This window comes from Scyliorhinus torazame, chromosome 13 (assembly GCF_047496885.1).
Source record: "Scyliorhinus torazame isolate Kashiwa2021f chromosome 13, sScyTor2.1, whole genome shotgun sequence".
Taxonomy (NCBI): Eukaryota; Metazoa; Chordata; class Chondrichthyes; order Carcharhiniformes; family Scyliorhinidae; genus Scyliorhinus; species Scyliorhinus torazame.
In genome coordinates this window covers 200,226,124-200,246,049 of record NC_092719.1, presented here as the reverse complement: position 1 = coordinate 200,246,049, position 19,926 = coordinate 200,226,124, and the positions used below count along the sequence as shown (strand labels likewise).

Below are 19,926 nucleotides of genomic sequence, written 5' to 3'. Positions count from 1 at the left end.
ATTCGTTTTAGATGTTAGATCTAATATAAAATAAAATAATTCATTCACAAATTCTTTAAATTTCCTCTCTCCTCCACCCTTTGTACCCCCTCAGCCCCAAGCTTTATCTACAGAGTAGCTTGAGCACACCTTCCCCTCCCGACCAGGAAAGTTACAGGTTTGCTCCCAGATCAGTGGTGATAGCAACTTTTGGCAAGGGTGACACAATGAACTTCAACCTTCCTGTTTTAGGTGGAAGGAAATTGGATAGGATTTCTCCTCCTGACCACTAATAACCGTTACTGGGCATGTATGGATAGAAGCCTTAAATGCAAAAGAAAGCCATTCAGCCCTTTGAGTCTACACCGACCCTCTGAAAAAGCACCCTGCCTAGGCCCAATCCCCCACCCTATTCCCACAACACCATAATACCACCTAACCTGCACATCTTTGGACACTGAGGGGTAAGTTTAGCATGGCCAATCCACCTAACCTGCACATCTTTTGACTGTGGGAGAAAACCGGACCACCTGGAGGAAACACATGCAGACACAGGGAGTCCGTGCAAACTTCACACAGGCAGTCACCCAAGGCCGGAATTGAACCCGGATCCCTGGCACTGTGAGGCAGCAGTGCTAACCACAGTGTCACCGCACCGTCAATATTGGTTGATGAGACAGGTTGTTGTGGTGCTCTCCCAGCTGTTGAATAATATTCTGATACTCACTGTTGAGGCCCACGCAATGGCCATTTGGCCACTTGGGTACAGTGGCAGGGGATGAGACGTACCTGTGAAACTGTATTCCAGCAAGCCATCAATCCTTTCAGGAGAGGAGGGCAGGAACGAAGTTTGACAGGGAGGGTGTGAAGAATAAAATCCTTCATCACATTAATTTGAACTCGTTACCCTATCATCATAGAATTTACAGTGCAGAAGGAGGCCATTCGGCCCATCGAGTCTGCACCAGCTCTTGGAAAGAGCACCCTACCCAAGGTCCACACCTCCACCCTATCCCCATAACCCAGTAACCCCACCCAACACTAAGGGCAATTTTGGACACTAAGGGCAATTTTGGACACTAAGGGCAATTTATCATGGCCGATCCACCTAACCTGCACATCTTTGGACTGTGGGAGGAAACCGGAGCACCCGGAGGAAACCCACGCACACATGGGGAGGATGTGCAGACTCCGCACAGTGACTCAAGCCGGAATCGAACCTGGGACCCTGGAGCTGTGAAGCAATTGTGCTATCCACAATGCTACCGTGCTGCCTTCCTATAATGTGCAACCAGAATTGCACACAAAATTCCAGCTGTGGCCTCATCAAGGTTCTGTACAGCTCCATCATGACCTCCCTGCTTTTGTAATCTATGTCCTGACTGTTAAACGTGAGTTTTCCATATGCCTTAAGATCCATCTGCTATTCAATAATCCATTTTCACAGTTGAACTAAATGCCTTTGAATGCTGCGTAATTCCCTGTGTGTCAAATGTCCACATAATTTGGTATCATTAAAAATTATGTCCCTGGACTTCCGGGTGCGGCGATGACCAGCTGAGTCGCACGTTTCGGCAGCTCCCTGTGAAACGGACTTTTGGGCTCTTGATAGGAGCCCCAACGGCAATTTTAACGGCTGAAAACACCGTGCGGTAAACCAGAAGGGTGTTCCCCCTGGACACGGATGGAAAAAGGAGAGGAAAGTGGCCGGATTGCAGCGGATCCTTTGGAACAACGGCAAGGAAGGCAAGCAGAAACCAAGATGGCGTCGGAAGGTGGCAGTTTCATATGGGGCCCTGAACAACAAGAGTTCTTGAAACGCTGCGTGGAGGAGATAAAAAAGGAAATGAAGAAAGAGTTGTTGGCCCCGATATTACAGGCGATTGAAGGGCTGAAAGAGGAACAAAAGACCCAGGAGCAGGAGCTTTGGGTCGTGAAGGCGAAAGCAGCGGAGAATGAAAACGACATACAGGGCCTGGTGGTGAAGTCGGAGATACAGGAGGCACACCAGAAACGATCTGTGGAGAGGTTGGAGGCACTGGAAAATAACGCAAGGAGGAACAACTTGAGGATTCTTGGCCTTCCTGAAGGTGTGGAGGGGGCGGACGTCGGGGCATATGTGAGCACGATGCTGCACTCGTTAATGGGAGTGGAGGCCCCGACGGGTCCGTTGGAGGTGGAGGGAGCATACCGAGTTATGGTGCGAGGACCGAGAGCAGGAGAAGCTCCCAGAGTCATAGTGGTGAGATTTCTCCGTTTTAAGGATAGAGAAATGGTCCTTAGATGGGCGAAGAAAACTCGGTGTAGTAAATGGGAGAACGCGGTGATCCGCGTCTATCAAGATTGGAGTGCGGAGGTGGCGAGAAGGAGGGCGAGCTTTAATCGGGCCAAAGCGGTACTTCACAAAAAAAAGATAAAGTTTGGAATGCTGCAACCGGCAAGACTGTGGGTCACATATCAAGGGAGGCACCACTACTTTGAGACGGCGGATGAAGCGTGGACTTTTATTGTAGAAGAAAAATTGGAATGATTGGACTACGAAAATGAACGTTTGGACAAAGTGGTGGGACGAGTGGGGGGGGGGGAGGGCGAAGAGGGATTGTATGATTAATCCTGCGGTATGGTAACTTTTCTTTCTCCCACAGGTGGTGATGGGGGGAGGTGGGGAGGGAGAGGAGATGGGGCGTTGGCCATGGGAGGCGGGGCCGAGGGAGAGGCGCGGGCTTGGTTCCCGCGCTATGATAATTATGGCGGGAACAGAGAAGCAGGAAGGAGGGGGCGCCGCACGGGGCGAGCCGTGATCACGGGGGGAAGCCGAGGTCAGCCAGAGTTTGCTGACTTCTGGGAGCAACATGGGGGGAGTAATTACGCTAGCGGGGGGTCTAGCGGGGGGGGGGGGGGGGGGGAGGGGGGAATTACTGGGTTGCTGCTGCTGGGGAAAGGGGGGAGTGGGTGCGGGAAAGGATGGGCGGGGGGGCACCGTCTGGGAGAAATACAGCCGCGTGGGAACTGGGCGAGAAGCTGGAAAAAGATGATGGCTAACCGGCAAGGGGGGGGGGGGGGGGTGGGAAGCCCCCCAACTCGGCTGATCACGTGGAACGTGAGGGGGCTTAACGGGCCGATAAAGAGGGCACGAGTACTCGCACACCTTAAGAAACTTAAAGCAGATGTGGTCATGTTACAGGAAACGCACCTGAAACTGATAGATCAGGTTAGGTTGCGCAAAGGATGGGTAGGGCAGGTGTTCCATTCGGGGCTGGATGCGAAAAACAGGGGGGTGGCTATATTAGTGGGGAAGCGGGTAATGTTCGAGGCAAAGACTATAGTGGCGGATAACGGGGGCAGATACGTGATGGTGAGTGGCAAATTACAGGGAGAGATGGTGGTGTTGGTAAACGTGTATGCCCCGAATTGGGACGATGCCAATTTTATGAGGCGAATGCTAGGACGCATCCCAGACCTAGAGACGGGAAAGCTGATAATGGGGGGAGACTTTAACACGGTGTTGGAACCAAGGCTGGATAGGTCGAAGTCCAGGACTGGTAGGAGGCCGGCAGCAGCCAAGGTGCTTAAGGATTTTATGGAGCAGATGGGAGGGGTGGACCCGTGGAGATTCAGTAGACCTAGGAGTAAGGAGTTCTCGTTTTTCTCCTATGTCCATAAAGTCTATTCACGCATAGACTTTTTTGTGTTGGGTAGGGCATTGATCCCGAGGGTGAGGGGAACGGAATATACGGCTATAGCCATTTCGGATCATGCCCCACACTGGGTAGACTTGGAGATAGGGGAGGAAGCAAGAGGGCGTCCACCCTGGAGAATGGATATGGGACTAATGGCGGATGAGAGGGTGTGCTTAAGGGTGAGGGGATGCATTGAAAAGTACTTGGAACTCAATGACAATGGGGAGGTTCAGGTGGGAGTGGTCTGGGAGGCGTTGAAGGCGGTGGTTAGGGGGGAGCTGATATCAATAAGGACACATAAAGGGAAGCAGGAGAGTAAGGAACGGGAGCGGTTGTTGCAAGAACTTTTGAGGGTGGACAGACAGTATGCGGAAGCACCGGAGGAGGGACTGTATAGGGAAAGGCAAAGGCTGCATGTGGAATTTGACTTGCTGACCACAGGCACTGCAGAGGCACAATGGAGGAAGGCGCAGGGTGTACAGTATGAATATGGAGAGAAGGCGAGCAGATTGCTGGCACACCAATTGAGGAAAAGGGGAGCAGCGAGGGAAATAGGGGGGGTGAGAGACGAAGATGGAGAGACGGAGCGGGGAGCGGAGAGAGTGAATGAAGTGTTTAAGACATTTTATAAAAAATTGTATGAAGCTCAACCCCCGGATGGGAGGGAGAGAATGATGGAGTTTTTGGATCGGCTGGATATTCCCAAGGTGGAAGAGCAGGAAAGGATGGGATTGGGAGCACAGATCACGGTAGAAGAAGTGGTGAAAGGAATTAGGAACATGCAGACGGGAAAGGCCCCGGGACCGGACGGATTCCCAGTTGAATTTTACAGAAAATATTTGGACTTGCTCGCCCCGCTACTGACGAGGACCTTCAACGAGGCAAAGGAAAGGGGACAACTGCCCCCGACTATGTCAGAAGCAACGATATCGCTTCTTTTAAAGAAGGAAAAGGATCCGCTACAATGCGGGTCCTACAGACCAATCTCCCTCCTCAATGTAGATGCCAAGGTCTTGGCCAAGGTAATGGCAATGAGAATAGAGGAATGTGTCCCGGGGGTGGTTCATGACGACCAAACTGGGTTTGTGAAGGGGAGACAGCTGAACACGAACATACGGAGGTTGTTAGGGGTAATGATGATGGCCCCACCAGAGGGTGAAACGGAGATAGTAGTGGCGATGGATGCCGAGAAAGCATTTGATAGAGTGGAGTGGGATTATCTGTGGGAGGTGTTGAGGAGATTTGGGTTCGGAGAGGGGTATGTTAGATGGGTGCAGCTGTTGTATAGGGCCCCAGTGGCGAGTGTGGTCACGAATGGACGGGGATCGGCATATTTTCGGCTCCATAGAGGGACAAGGCAGGGATGTCCTCTGTCCCCATTACTGTTTGCACTGGCGATTGAGCCCCTGGCGATAGCGCTGAGAGGTTCCAAGGGATGGAGGGGAATACTTAGGGGAGGAGAAGAACACCGGGTATCTTTATATGCGGATGATCTGCTACTATATGTGGCGGATCCAGCGGAGGGGATGCCAGAAATAATGCGGATACTTGGGGAGTTTGGGGATTTTTCAGGGTATAAATTGAACATGGGAAAGAGTGAGCTGTTTGTGGTGCATCCAGGGGAGCAGAGTAGAGAAATAGAAGACCTACCGTTGAGGAAGGTAACAAGAGACTTTCGTTACCTGGGGATCCAGATAGCTAAGAATTGGGGCACATTGCACAGGCTAAATTTGAAGCGGTTGGTGCAACAGATGGAGGAAGATTTCAAGAGATGGGATATGGTAGCATTGTCAATGGCAGGGAGGGTGCAGGCAGTTAAGATGGTGGTCCTCCCGAGATTCCTTTTTGTGTTTCAGTGTCTCCCGGTGGTGATCACGAAGGCTTTTTTCAAAAGGATAGAAAAGAGTATTATGGGTTTTGTTTGGGCCGGGAAGACTCCGAGAGTGAGGAAGGGATTCTTACAGCGTAGTAGGGATAGGGGGGGGCTGGCACTACCGAGCCTAAGTGAGTATTATTGGGCCGCTAATATTTCAATGGTGAGTAAGCGGATGGGAGAGGAGGAAGGAGCGGCGTGGAAGAGATTAGAGAGGGCGTCCTGTAGGGGGACCAGCCTGCAGGCTATGGTGACAGCCCCATTGCCGTTCTCACCAAGGAACTATACCACGAGTCCGGTGGTGGTAGCTACACTGAAGATTTGGGGACAGTGGAGACGACATAGGGGAAAGACCGGAGCACTGGGGGGGTCCCCGATAAGAAACAACCATAGGTTTGCCCCGGGGGGAATGGATGGGGGATATGGAATGTGGCAAAGAGCAGGTATAACGCAATTGAAAGATCTATTTGTGGATGGGAAGTTTGCGAGTCTGGGAGCGCTGACCGAGAAATATGGGTTGCCCCAAGGGAATGCATTCAGGTACATGCAATTGAGGGCTTTTGCGAGGCAGCAGGTGAGGGAATTCCCGCAGCTCCCGACACAAGAGGTGCAGGACAGAGTCATCTCAAAGAAATGGGTGGGGGACGGTAAGGTGTCGGATATATATAGGGAAATGAGAGACGAAGGGGAGACTATGATGGACGAACTAAAAGGGAAATGGGAAGAAGAGCTAGGGGAGGAGATTGAGGAGGGGATGTGGGCAGATGCCCTAAACAGGGTAAACTCGTCGTCCTCGTGCGCCAGGCTAAGCCTGATTCAGTTTAAGGTATTACACAGGGCACATATGACTGGAACACGGCTCAGTAAATTTTTTGGGGTGGAGGATAGGTGTGCGAGGTGCTCGAGAAGCCCAGCGAATCATACCCATATGTTTTGGTCATGCCCGGCACTACAGGGGTTTTGGATGGGGGTGACAAAGGTGCTTTCGAAAGTAGTAGGAGTCCGGGTCGAACCAAGCTGGGGGTTGGCTATATTTGGGGTTGCACAAGAGCCGGGAGTGCAGGAGGCGAAAGAGGCCGATGTTTTGGCCTTTGCGTCCCTAGTAGCCCGGCGCAGAATATTGCTAATGTGGAAAGAAGCCAAGCCCCCGGGGGTGGAGACCTGGATAAATGATATGGCGGGGTTCATAAAGTTAGAGCGGATTAAGTTCGTCCTAAGGGGGTCGGCTCAAGGGTTTACTAGGCGGTGGCAACCGTTCGTCGAATATCTTGCGGAAAGATAGATAGGGGAGAACAAAGAAGGCAGCAGCAGCGGCCCAGGACTTGGGGGGGGGGGGGGGGAGGGTTGGGGGGGGATTGGGGGGGGGGGGGGTGTGGCCTGAGACAAGGCAGTTGCCAATTCGGGCTAGTTTTTATTTTTTGTTATTTAATAGTTATTTATTTGTTGTTGTTTTTGTTTAAATTTAAAAAAGGTCATTATTATCTGTATTGTTACAATGTTGTGTAAAGGATGCACAATGTACTGTGTTGGTTGACCAAAAATTTTCAATAAAATATTATTTAAAAAAAAAAAAAAATTATGTCCCTAGATCTAGGTAAAAAAGCTAACGTCGCCAGATGACCATAGGCTGCCTTTCCCTTAGAGGGGGGAGAGCTGACTGGTGGTGGTTTATCCCAAGGATCACCAGACCTCAGGCAAAAGGGAAGGTTCAGAAGATGGGCCTTCATGAATAACCTCAGCCAATACAAGAATTGAACCCGCGCTGCTGGCCTTGCTCTGTATCAAGAATCAGCTGTCTGCTGGTAAAGTGATTTACCTGGCCATCCAGCTGGTTCGTGATGCAGAGCAAGACAAGCAGTGCGGATTCAATTTCCGTACCAGCTGAGGTTATTCATGATCATCCTTGACCCTCGTCTGAGGTGTGGTTATCCTCAGGTTAAATCACCACTCGTCAACTCTCCCCCTCATCTGGGGCTATGGCGACTTTACCTCCTAGATTTACCATCCACCTACATAACTTATAATTAATGACGAGCAAGGGCCCCAGAACAGACCTTGTATAACTCCAATACACATTCTGCTGAAAGCGATAGTGAATGACTCTCAGAAATCGTAATAGACATTTGGGAACTGATGGTATATCCATCCTTTTAGCTTGCGTCAGTCCTAGCACAGAGGTAATGAAAACATTTTATTTTAAAAAGGAATAAAAAGAGGCAGAAACTCGATTTTTCTTGTAGCTAGGCTTCTTTGGCTTGTACCTAAACTGAGGCAACACCTAATTATGGTTCCTGTAGCTCCATAATTTGCTTCGTTTGGCAAGTGCACTAAGCTCCAACTCTCATTTCCAAAACAGAAATTCTGTATTATACCGAACCAAGAATTTAATTGAGAAGTGCCGAAGCTGAAGGTGGAATTGTTGATTTCTCACGGGGCCTCATTATGAAATACAGGTAATCCGGAACCAATCTATAATAGACCTTTTCAGCCAAATAAAAGGCAGGAGGCAGTAAGGGTAAAGGTCAAGGTGGCCCCGAGGTGTTTTATTTCCTTTGTACACATACAAAATAAGTAAAGAATTTAATCTCAAAAATGCTGCAGGAATTGGCAATTCAGCCATTCAGCAAACACAAGAATTACAGATACTATTGCAGTTATTTCAGCTCCAGAAAAACAAATGCATGAACATTAGGTTGTCAATACACCCATTTCCAAAATAAATTAAAATCTAAGAATAAGGTGTGGAACAGGGACATTTGCAGACAAATAAAACTAGAATAGAAATGATACAAAGGAGGATTTATATTTTTTCTCCCTTCGAGAAACTGAAATCAAACTCATACATAAGTTACATCGGGCATCTTGAAGAAAGAATCATGAAAGTGAAAAGAAACTGGCGAAGACCAACGAATGCTGGTGGCATGTCACAAATAATGGGCTGGTTTAACACAGGGCTAAATTGCTGGCTTTGAAAGCAGACCAAGGCATGCCAGCAGCACGGTTCAATTCCCGTACCAGCCTTCCCAAACAGGCGCCAGAATGTGGTGACTAGGGGCTTTTCACAGTTAACTTAATTTGAAGCCTACTTGTGACAATCAGCTATTTTCATTTCATTTCATTTTCAATACGAATTTAAGACTTTTCTGGGATCTAAAGTCCATGGCACGCCTCAAAGGTAACAGACTTCCAAAGACTCACAGATAAAGCCTGACTTGTTCAACTCTTTATGGCTCAATGGATTCATAAAATGGTATTAAGTCCAACGCCGGCATCTCCACATCATTAATACTGTTAACATGGGTCAAGCACAATGCACTGTGCCACTGGGTAGACAACACGCTTTTCCCAAGTCAGCTGATAATTCTGGATCCAAATAGAGGGGGCAGCTGGTCCTCGAGGGGCAATCAAGATAACTAGTCACCCTTCAACTCAGTACCAACTACATTCCAGCAGCAGAATCGAAGGCAGAGGTGGGAGGGCACTCTGATATAATTTGCTCACCATGATTCAATGACAACAAGCTACAAGAATCAGAATGTGTGATGCATTGGCCAAGAACTTACAATACAATTCTTGCAGCCAAAGATAAGCAGCATTGAAGACAATGCAAGGAGTGATGAAAGGCCAATTTATAAATCTATTTCATGTGTGCTGAGACGCCACTGTCATTTTATTGGACTAGTGATTCCTCTTCAAAGGCCAGGTGGTTTGCAAAGGAATGGGCTCTGGAATTAAAAAATATTCCAGAAAGATTAAAATTTGTGCAGCTGTGTTGTTAATAAATCAGTTTTAAACTCAAGACAAGCCTCCATCTGGTTAGATGCCACTCAATTAAAAAATTAAACTGCTTCTCTATGAAAAACAATATTTCCAATTTTACAAACCTGTGAACTCCTCACGGCACACACACGTGTACCCGCCCTCTCTGCGATTGCACACTCCAGAATTCTGGCAGGGATTTGAATAGCAAAGATTGATCTCTGTTTCGCAGTAATCTCCAGTAAATCCTGGTGGGCAGCGACAGCGGAGACCTGTGATGGGATGAATGGGCCGGAAGAGCATGGACTCCGAAGCGATGAATGCAGATGAGCTGTCAAATTTCAACACCGAGATACATTTCATGTAGTTTTCACAGGGCTCCCGCAGGCAGACATTATCATCAAATGGGAGGACCTCCAGCATGGAAACCGAGGTTAGCAGCATTCGGCTCATATACAGCTGTTCCTGAAGCTCCTTGGAGGAGAAGAACTGGCTCTGGCTCCCACCTGGAACCAGAGCAGAAAAACTCACGTTCAGAATGCTGCCGCTGACATCAGTGTCATTCTGGATGTTGAAAACAAAGATATCCTCCTTGGAGGCAGACAAGGCTGCCGCCAGACCCTCCACAAAGCGATTCAGCAAAGGAGACAGGAAACGTTCCTGTGACATGTTCTCCAGGCGCACCGTGATACTATTGGACAGCATCTCCTCTGTAATGACAATTACTCTCAGCACACACTGTGCTGTCACGCTGTGAATCCCATCTGGAAAAAGATCAAAATAACTCAATCAACACATGGAATGAACAAGTGTGATTACTGTTTCAGCTTTTTATCCCAAAGAATGGCTTCCATTGGTTACACGTAACATCTACTTTCAGAACAGAAAAGCTTATGTAGCAAATGTATTGTGCTAATTGGAATTTTGGAGAAAATGAAATAGATCATTTAAGACATTTTAATGATTTAAAATATCCAACCTTCTTCATTTAGCATTTGTCTAAACCAAACCAATTGCACATCATGTGCATAATGTACACCAATTCTTTTCAGTTATTATTCAATAAGGAGGGAGCACGACAGAACATAGGATTTTACTTCAATCAATATTCAGAGATGGAAAAAAAAGAAATATTTTGCATTTATTTAGTGCCTTTCACAACGTAAAGACATCCCAAGCACAGTATAATGCAGTCATTCTTGAAATGTAGAGCAACACAGCAGCCAGTCTGTGTAAAGCAAGATTCCACAAAGCAATCAGATTATAATAAGTTTTATGATTACATTAGTTAAGGGATAAATGTTGGCCTGAACACTCAGAATTCAACTGTTGTTCTTCAACTGGGGCCATAGGAGCCAGAGGATATTTTATGGTTACCTCGCAAAAAGGAAGATGGTTATGGTTGTTGGAGATCAATCATCTCAGTCCCAGGAAATCACTGCAATAGTTCCTTAGGGAGTGTCCTAGGTCCAACCATCTTCAGCTGCTTCATCAATGACCTTCCTTCCATCATAAGATCAGAAGTGGGGATGTTCACTGATGATTGCACAATGTTCAACACCATTTGAGACTCCTCAGATAGTGAAGCAGTCCATATCCATATGCAACAAGATTGGGATAACATTCAGGCTTGGGCTGTTAAGTAGCAAGTAACATTCGAGCCACACAAGTGCCAGGTTCTGACTACCTCCAACAATAGAACGTAACCATCTTCCTTGACATTCAATGGCATCACCATCACTAAATCCCCACATCAACATCGAGTTCCCATTGATCAGATATTGAACTGGATCAGCCATATAAATACTGTGGCTACAAGTGCAGATCAGAGGTTAGGAATTCTGCAGCGTACAACTCACCTCCTGTCTCCGCAAAGCCTGTCCATCATCTACAAGACATAAATCAGGAGTATGATGGAATACTCTGCGCATTGCTGCGGATCTGGAGTCACCTGTCGACCAAGCCAGGTAAGGCTGGCAGATTTCCTTCCCTTAACAACACTCAAGAAGCTCAATATAATCCAGCACAAAGCAGCTTGCTTGTCTGGCACCCTATCCACCACCAAAAGGGCAGCAGCATGTTCCATCTAAGATGCATTGCAGCAACTTACCACAGCTCCTTTGATAGCACCTTCCAAACCCACAACCTCTGCCACCTAAAAGGAACAGGCAGCAGATGCATGGGAACATCACCACCTGCAAGATCCCCTCCAAACCACTCACCAGCCTGGCTTAGTGATGGAACGATGATACAGTTGTCATTGGGTCAAAATCCGGAGATTCCCTTCCGAACAGCACTGTGGGTACCAACACCACATGTACTGTCGGGGTTCAGGATGGCAGCTCGCCATCACCTTCTCAAGGGAAATTAGGGATGGGCAAAAAATGCTGACCTAGCCAGCAATGCCCATATCCAGATGAAAGAATAAATGAAGTAAAACTGGAGTGGGCAAATGGGGCCTCAGTTTAACCCCTCATCTGAACGACGGTATGTCACAGTCCAGCACTCCCTCAATGCCGCACTGGAGTGTTGGTCAAGATTTTGTGAATCATTAACTCAGGACAGCTTAAAAAGGACACTAGATATACAGAATGGAATAGCAATTTCTGCTAAGACAGTGAAGAAGTGTGAGACTGGACCAGTTGTGTCAAGCGGTCTATTTCTAAGCTCTAAACTCTATGTAATATGAAGGACAGAGTTGATTCCATTGCCATAACAATGGCCACCTCGTATGTTTGTCCGTTTTAAATGTCCTTGCCAACCTCTGCATTTTGTCTGCCATCACAAGCCTGTGTTATTCAATCCTAGAGAGTTTTTTTCTTTATCCTTTCAATAAATGTGAGCATCGCTGGTAAGGCTGGCATGTGTTGCCCATCCCGAATCACCCTTGCATTGAGTGGCTTGCTAGGCCATTTCAGAAGGCAGTTAAGAGTCAATCACATTGCTATGGGTCTGGAATCACATGTAGACCAAACCAGGAAAGGATGGCAGATTTCCTTCCCTCAATGACATTAGTGAACCAGATGAGTTTTGCAACAATTAATGATAGATTCACAGTCACCATTACTGAGACTAACTTTCAATTCCAGATCTAGGAATTGAATTTAAATTCCACCAGGTGCTGTGGTAGGATTTGAATCCAATCCTCAGAGCATTAGTCTGGGCCTCAGAATTACTAGTCCAGTGATATTACCACTGCACCATCATCTCCCCGTGAGATGTGGGACAGAGAGTGAGATGAATAAAAAGGTTTTGAGGTGTGGGAGGCAGCCCACTATATTGATCTCACACAAGGTATGGTAGCACAGTGGCTAGCACTGTTGCTTCACACACTAAGGACCCGGGTTCGATTCCCGGCTTGGGTCACAGTCTGTATAGAACAACAAAGAACAAAGAAATGTACAGCACAGGAACAGGCCCTTCGGCCCTCCAAGCCCGTACCGACCATGCTGCCCGGGTCGGCACGTTCTGCATGTTCACCCTGTGTCTGCGTGGGTTTCTTCCGGGTGCTCTGGTTTCCTCCCAAAGTCCAAAGATGTGCGGGTTAGGTGGATTGGTCACACTAAATTGCCCCGTAGTGGTGGGGTTGCTGGGTTATGGGGATAGGGTGGAGGTGTGGGCTTAGGTAGGATGCAGACATTAGGATATGGCCGTGAGATTCAGAAGGGGACGTCAGCGACATTCCAGCAAGTTCAGAGACAACTGGAGGAGCCCCAAAGGCTACAGGCACAGGAGATGGCACCGGCAATGCGTGGCATCAGGTCCAACACTGCTAGGGTGGGGACCACAGTGGAGTGCCTGGAGCACGACATCAGCAGCTGGAGTGCTAGTGTCCAAGGCATTGCTCAGTCAGTGACGGTCATGGCTGAGAGCCTCAACTACATGTCCCGGTCGCTGGGGCTTGTGTCCTCAATGGAGGTGGACCTTGCCGAGGCACTGCAGAGCATGTCCCAGTCTCAGGTAGGCATTGCCGAGGCACTCCAGAGCATGTCCCAATCGCTGAGGAACGTGTCCCAGACACAGGTGGACATTGGCGAGATACTGCAGAGCATTGCACGGTCACAGACAGGCATCGCTGAGGGCGTTGACACTATGGTTCAGACAATGGGGAGCCGCCAGGGCTGGCAGAGCCAGATGACGAAGGGGCCTCTGGTGCTCACTTCGGAGCTATGGACTACTCACATTACTAACGTTGCCAATTCCCTATTAGCAATAGTCTTCAGCTGTCAGTGGGAGTTAAAGTGACCGTCACCATATTACCATGGATGGGGCCCTGTCCTGGAGGTGTTCGGTGGGACAGACAGGCAGTTGTTGAAGTTACCCCTGGTATGGATAGACACAATTTGGGGGTGGCATGTTGGACCCATGGGTGCTGAGACCCTCGCACTCCCGGCCGGGCCCATCCACTCCTGGGGGCTCCCCCATCCACCCCGAGCACTGGGGCAGCAGCTCCGGTGCACTAGCCTCAAGTTTTTAAATGGGCGTGTTAAAGGGCACCCTCGTGACATTTTGCTGGGGAGCCGGTTAAATAGGGGGGTCCTTCCGTTATTGGGGTGGAGATTGGCCTTAATTGGTTAATATTGCTTTCTCGCCACATTGCGGCGAGATGCGGATCTCGCAACGGGAGCAGGCTGGTTAGATCGGAAAACGATCGCCACCCGGCACGGTTCCCAATTTTGGCCTCTCCCGCGATCTAACTGGCTCGCTCGGATTCTCACCCAGCGTGACGCGCCCATATATTCTTGTTCTCGGTCTAAATCTGGCAAACGAACACACATTGACATTTTTGTTCAAACATAGTTCTAAAGTTTCACCACTGTCCAAACAGATTACTGAAAACAGATGGTGCTGCCTACAGTCAACTTGTGATTCATTGTGTCATGATTGGGCTCAGTTTTTTTAAGGTTTCCCAAATTTTAACTGCTCAAAAGTGAAGTAAGCACATGTTGCAAAATGAAGATGAAATACAATGCTCAAACCTAAAGGGTTTAAATATCTTGGTGACTGAAACTGAATGCAGTACTCCAGCACTACACTGTTTGAGCATGAATTCATGTGGCTTATTTTCTATTGTTTTTGACAATCCAGCTCAGTTGTCCTGTATGTTTACAGATTGCTGCTCAAGAGAGATCCACTACATTGTGCACAGGTCTCTTGGAATCTCTTTAAACTTAATCCAAACGCAGATCTGGCTACATCGATTTTTAACCTAACCCACCAGTCAGGAAAGTGATGACAATGAATGTTGAAAATGATGTTATTGAGCGAGTACTTTGTTCACATTCCAAGCAATCTCACGGGATTGCCACTTAGTGAGTTAGGTTAAAGTTACCCCCATAAAGTATTTGCATAATGGAACTGAATGAGTACATCATTCAGCCCATTTTCATGCTGGTAATATTCCACGAATGCCAGTTCCTGGCATGTTCTGGACATTCTGGCATGTTCTCGGGGCAGCACGGTTGCACAGTGGTTAGCACTGCTGCCTCACAGCACCAGGGACCCGGGTTCGATTCAGACCTCAAGTGACTGCGTGGAGTCTGCACGTTCTCTCCGTGTCTGTGTGGGTTGCCACCGGGTGCTGTGGTTTCCTCCCACAATCCCAAGATGTGCAGATTAGGTGAATTGGCCATGCTAAATTACCCCCAAGTGTCCAATGGTTAGGTAGGGTTACAGGGATAGGATGGGGATTGGGTTTGTGTAGGGTGGTCTTTCAAATGGTCGGTGCAGACTTGATGAGCCAAATGGCTGCCTTCTCCACTGTAGGGATTCTATGATTAAATAGGGGAAGAGATCTAGCACACTATGTCTCTACAGAGTTTTTGCAAGAAGTGAATTCTTGCAGGAGTCAAAAGGCTGTGAACGGGAAGCTACTTGTGAAACAAGGCAAGAGCATTTAAATAAGATGGAGTGACGTTAGAATGTTTTCCAACAATATTTTGCAGCGATAACACTGGACAAATGTCTACTGTGAAGAAATTTAAGCTTGGCACTCGGCAGTTGTGGAATCTGTGCTTTCCAATCGGCAGATCTGCAAATTCTACTTCGCTTGAGCAGGTTTTGTTTATAATGAGATTATTAAGAGAAACAGGGCTGCACTTTGTCGAATGGAGATGGTTTCAGCTGCTAAGAAATAGCTGCCAAAATATGAGTTCCATTATGGACCCAACTATTTACCAGAATTTCCTGCCCCCAATTTCAGAGAAAGCGGTGAATCAAAGGTGGGAGGAAATCCCACCTGGCATATGCCCATAATGTGCTAATTTGCCCAATCCAGAATAGCATCAAGAATGTCCAAAAGGCACAACATTCATCTCACCAGGAAGCAACAGGCAGACAAGGAAGATCTGCTCCAAAATGTTCTGATATTTTAGTTTTGATTCACATGGAAGACGGACTTGCTTACATCTTGATGTATGCTGCCTCCAAGAAAGACAATAAAAAGTAACTTAAATATGTCATAAAATGTATCTGTTGATTTATGATGGAAGGCTACCCTCCGCTCACCAGGCAGAATATTACAGCAGTTGATATAGAAATATCCTCATGCATTCACAAGCACTTGGGAGTCTCTTTATTATTAAATATTTAAAAATCCATTATTCATTTCAATTTTACCTAAACATGGTGAGGCACACAGTTGTGGTTAAATGAAAAAAAGTGATTGCTGTAACAAAAGTCAAAAGTCACTGAGCAGCTGTGAGGAAAAAGTAAATCCAGAAAATCTAGGACATAGAAGGATGTCTTGCAGCAACTCTATTAAAGGTATCGTCCATAAATTGGATCTGTCTCACGTTATCCTGTCTACCCGGGCTAATGCGTTACTTCCACTACCATTGTGAGTGGACCAGTAATAGGCCTGCACTGGTCAGCTTTCAGCAGTGAATCAATACCCCTGTGTACTGTGCCGCTACACAACTGATAGAATCATCCAGAATCTGCCCTTTTGTGTTTACAATGCAATCATGCACTGCAATACTGATTTCCCTCAAAATAAATTAAAGTAAAAGCTGCTGAGAAAGAAACAGTCAGCCAATCTCCACTTTTGACAAAAGTCAGCCAATTATCATCGGTCCTGCTGATTTCACACTACTCGTGGGGAAATCTTTCAATTTCTGCTAAGAGCAACAGGATTTATCACAGGTTGTCACAGTATGACAAATCACTTGCCTTATGTACATTGTACGAGACAATTTCTACTGGATTCACCTCAATAAAACAAAAGCAGAAACTGAGTCGTGCTGATGTGTAGTGGCACAAGGAGGACAGAGCATCTGGTGCTACCTGCCACCTCACAGGAAAAAAAGGATAAATACAGAAAATACTGGAAATAATCAGATCTGGCAGAATTTGTGGAGATAAACAAAGTTAATGGGCTGAGTTTTGCAGATGGCGGGGTCTCTCCACCGCCATCTGAAGACTCCATGTGCCCCGCAACCATCTCATGCTCGAGTGAGTGTTCGGTGGCTGGAGGCAGGTCTTCTGCCCTGCACTCAGAGTCTTGCCTTAGAGAGCAGCCAGCCAACCTTCGCCCGGCAATTCTCCAGTCCCTACAGTGACAAAAGCTGCAATGTATTGAAGAGGAATTGCATTAGGACACGAGATTAAAGTCCAGGTTACAGAGGTTGAAGTAAGTTCAAGGGAGCCCAGGGTCAAGGAGGGTCGGGAAGGTCTGCAGGAGACACAAAGGGGGCAGTGTGCCAGCCTAATAATTGAAGCTGGAATGGGAAACGGCCCTTAAGTGCCCTATAATTGGCCATTTAAGGGCACCAATTGGGTCAAGGGCGGGCTTCCCGGCCGAGGCCTTGCCTCTGTCTGGAAGCAGGGGGAGGCGGGCGGGGGGGGGGGGTTCATTTTGAGCTAATTTTTGGTCATGAGGTAAGAGGACCACCTAAATTGATTAAGGAAAAATTGGTGGGTGAGAAATCAGAAATTATTAGATTACGTGTCAAATTTTAGGGAACGATTAAATAGAGCAGGTGAATTGGCTAGACAACATTTGAAAGTTGCACAAAATGTGATGAAACGGGTAGCGGACAAAAAATCCAAAGTTCGTAGTTTTGCCAATGGGAATAAAGTTTTAGTGTTGTTACCAGTGGTAGGGGAGCCTTTAAAAGCTAGGTTTTGTGGACCGTATCAGATTGAAAGGAAATCAAGTGAGGTGAATTATGTGGTAAAAACACCAGATAGAAGGAAGACTCACCGAGTGTGTCATGTGAATATGCTTAAAAGGTACTTTGAAAGGGAAGGAGAGAAAAAGGAGGTTTTAATGATTCTAACTCAAAGTGACAAACCAAATCCAGATGACTGTGAATTTGACATACCTCAAATTAAATTGGAAAATGAGGATGTTCTTAAAAATTGGGATGAATTGTTAAGTTACCTTCCAGAGGAAAAACAAACTGACCTGAAAGAGTTATTGATATCACATGGGCAAGTCTGTAGAGATAAATTGGGAAGTACTAAAATGGCTATTGTTATAACCTGCCTACTGACGATTGGCTGGGGACTAATGACTATCCCACAATCCTATGGGAGTATGAACTTCCCCAATGAGGGGGGCGGAGAAACTCCTACTATAAATAAGCTGGCCAGTCCAGGAACCAGGAGGAAGGAGAAGGTAGCAAGGGAAGTTACTGCTACTGCTATGTATATATTGTTACAGTAAATAAACTTTATTATTTTGTATCCTTAAAACTCGTGCTGGATTCTTCGGGGCCCTTACAAAACTGGCGACGAGGATGGGATTGTCTCAGCATCGTCCGATTCGGCAGTTTGCGCCCGGTGACCCAGTATTCGTGCGGAATTTTGCTGGTGGTGCCCAATGGGTTCCTGGGGTAATCTTTCGCCAAACGGGCCCTATATCGTACCAAGTGCAAGCCCAGGGTAGTCTCCAGCGAAAACATGTAGACCACGTCCGGTCCAGAAGATCATCCCCGCAAAAGATCCCCCGCCCCCGGAGCTCAATTCAACAGCGGCAAAGACCAGAAACAAGGGAAGGTAGTCCTCCAAATCTTCCACTGGTGCCTCACTCAAAGCCTGCGCAGGTCATGACGGGACCGAATGGGGACAGAGACGCTGACATGACGGAGGCAGCAGACTCTGACTCCGAGATGGAGACACAGGATGAATCAGAGGGGGAATCCTCGGGTCCACAGGCCGTGGATGTACAACCGCGCCGTTCATCACGGAAGCGCCGGTCTCCGTCTCGTTATACGCCGCCTGATCCAGCGCCGCGTGCAAATGGCGTCCGGCCTGCGGCCAAACGAGTTTGACGCCTTCCTTCGCCAGGGCCTACGGTGGATTCCTTGGACTTTGGGGGGGGAGGGATGTTATAACCTGCCTACTGACGATTGGCTGGGGACTAATGACTATCCCACAATCCTATGGGAGTATGAACTTCCCCAATGAGGGGGGCGGAGAAACTCCTACTATAAATAAGCTGGCCAGTCCAGGAACCAGGAGGAAGGAGAAGGTAGCAAAGGAAGTTACTGCTACTGCTATGTATATATTGTTATAGTAAATAAACGTTATTATTTTGTATCCTTAAAACTCGTGCTGGATTCTTCGGGGCCCTTACAAAAGCTATACATGATGTAGATGTGGGAAATGCTGTTCCAATCAAACAACATCCATATTGACTTAACCCTTTAAAATTGGCACAGGTTAACAGAGAGATTGAGAGTATGCTGAAGAATGGCATAATTGAAGTGGGTTGCAGCCAATGGAGCTCACCCATAGTGATGGTACCTAAACCAGACGGTACCCAACAGTTGTGTGTGGACTATCGAAAGGTGAATGCAGTTACAAGAACGGACTCTCATCCTGTCTCACCATTGAAGGATTGCATGGAGAAAGTGGGACAATCTGCTTTTATTTCCAACTTCCAGACATGGAAAGAACATTTAAACCATCGTATGGAGTTCTTCGATCGGCTTCAGGTGGCGGGTTTGGTGATGAACCTAGCCGAAAGTGAATTTGGAGAAGCCTGAATCACTTTCCTTGCGGAGTTTCCGATACCCTCAAGACGAAGGGAAATAATACGATCTCCTAGCATGGATGAATTTGATCGAACAGTTGTGCAAAAGATTTGTGGCGTGATTACTCCACTGATGGAACTGCTGAAGAAACGTTAAAAATTTCAATGGACAGCGGACTTTCAACAGGCATTTGACTGCCTGAAAGCTGTGAACACCAATGTTCCTGTATTGGAGAATTGCAAGGGACTCTGTGGTCAGATTGAACAAAAGTATCTGATTCTAAAGAGAAATGCCGAGTAGAGGAATGGATGGATAGTGCAGAGACTTTGTTCAAAGAGACTGTCAATCGAGAATGATTTCGGTTGCAGGAAGAAGAACAAAGAAAAATGGACTATATTCTACCTGTTTGCAGGAGTTTGTTTTTTAAATGTAAAGGCATATTTACTGCGTACATTTCTTAGTGGATGGTGCAAAAGTGAAAAATGAAACCATCTTGAAGTTGATGGGTTTTTTTTCTTGGAGGGAGGTGTCATGTGAGGGTACCTTTAAGACATGGATGTTTAAGCAATGTACCTTTAAGAAAACAGTGATGTCAGAGAGTGGGTGGGGCTGAGCTCAGGTCAGCCATTTTGCAGTTCAGTTTTGCAGTTGGAAA

At 47.2% G+C, this 19,926-nt stretch overlaps 1 protein-coding gene across 4 annotated transcripts in view; it reads right to left on the bottom strand.

Annotated features, from left to right (window-relative positions):
- The window catches only part of celsr3 (cadherin, EGF LAG seven-pass G-type receptor 3), a 341,825-nt gene that overhangs the window by 274,870 nt on the left and 47,029 nt on the right, over positions 1–19,926 (bottom strand). For all 4 annotated transcript variants that reach the window (XR_011934213.1, XM_072472880.1, XM_072472881.1 and 1 more), the window contains exon 2: positions 9,417–10,055. Coding sequence is in view for 3 of the 4 variants with exons in the window: in XM_072472880.1 (XP_072328981.1) it covers positions 9,417–10,055 (639 nt within the window). In the remaining variant the exon portion in view is untranslated. The remainder of the gene's footprint in view (positions 1–9,416; positions 10,056–19,926) is intronic.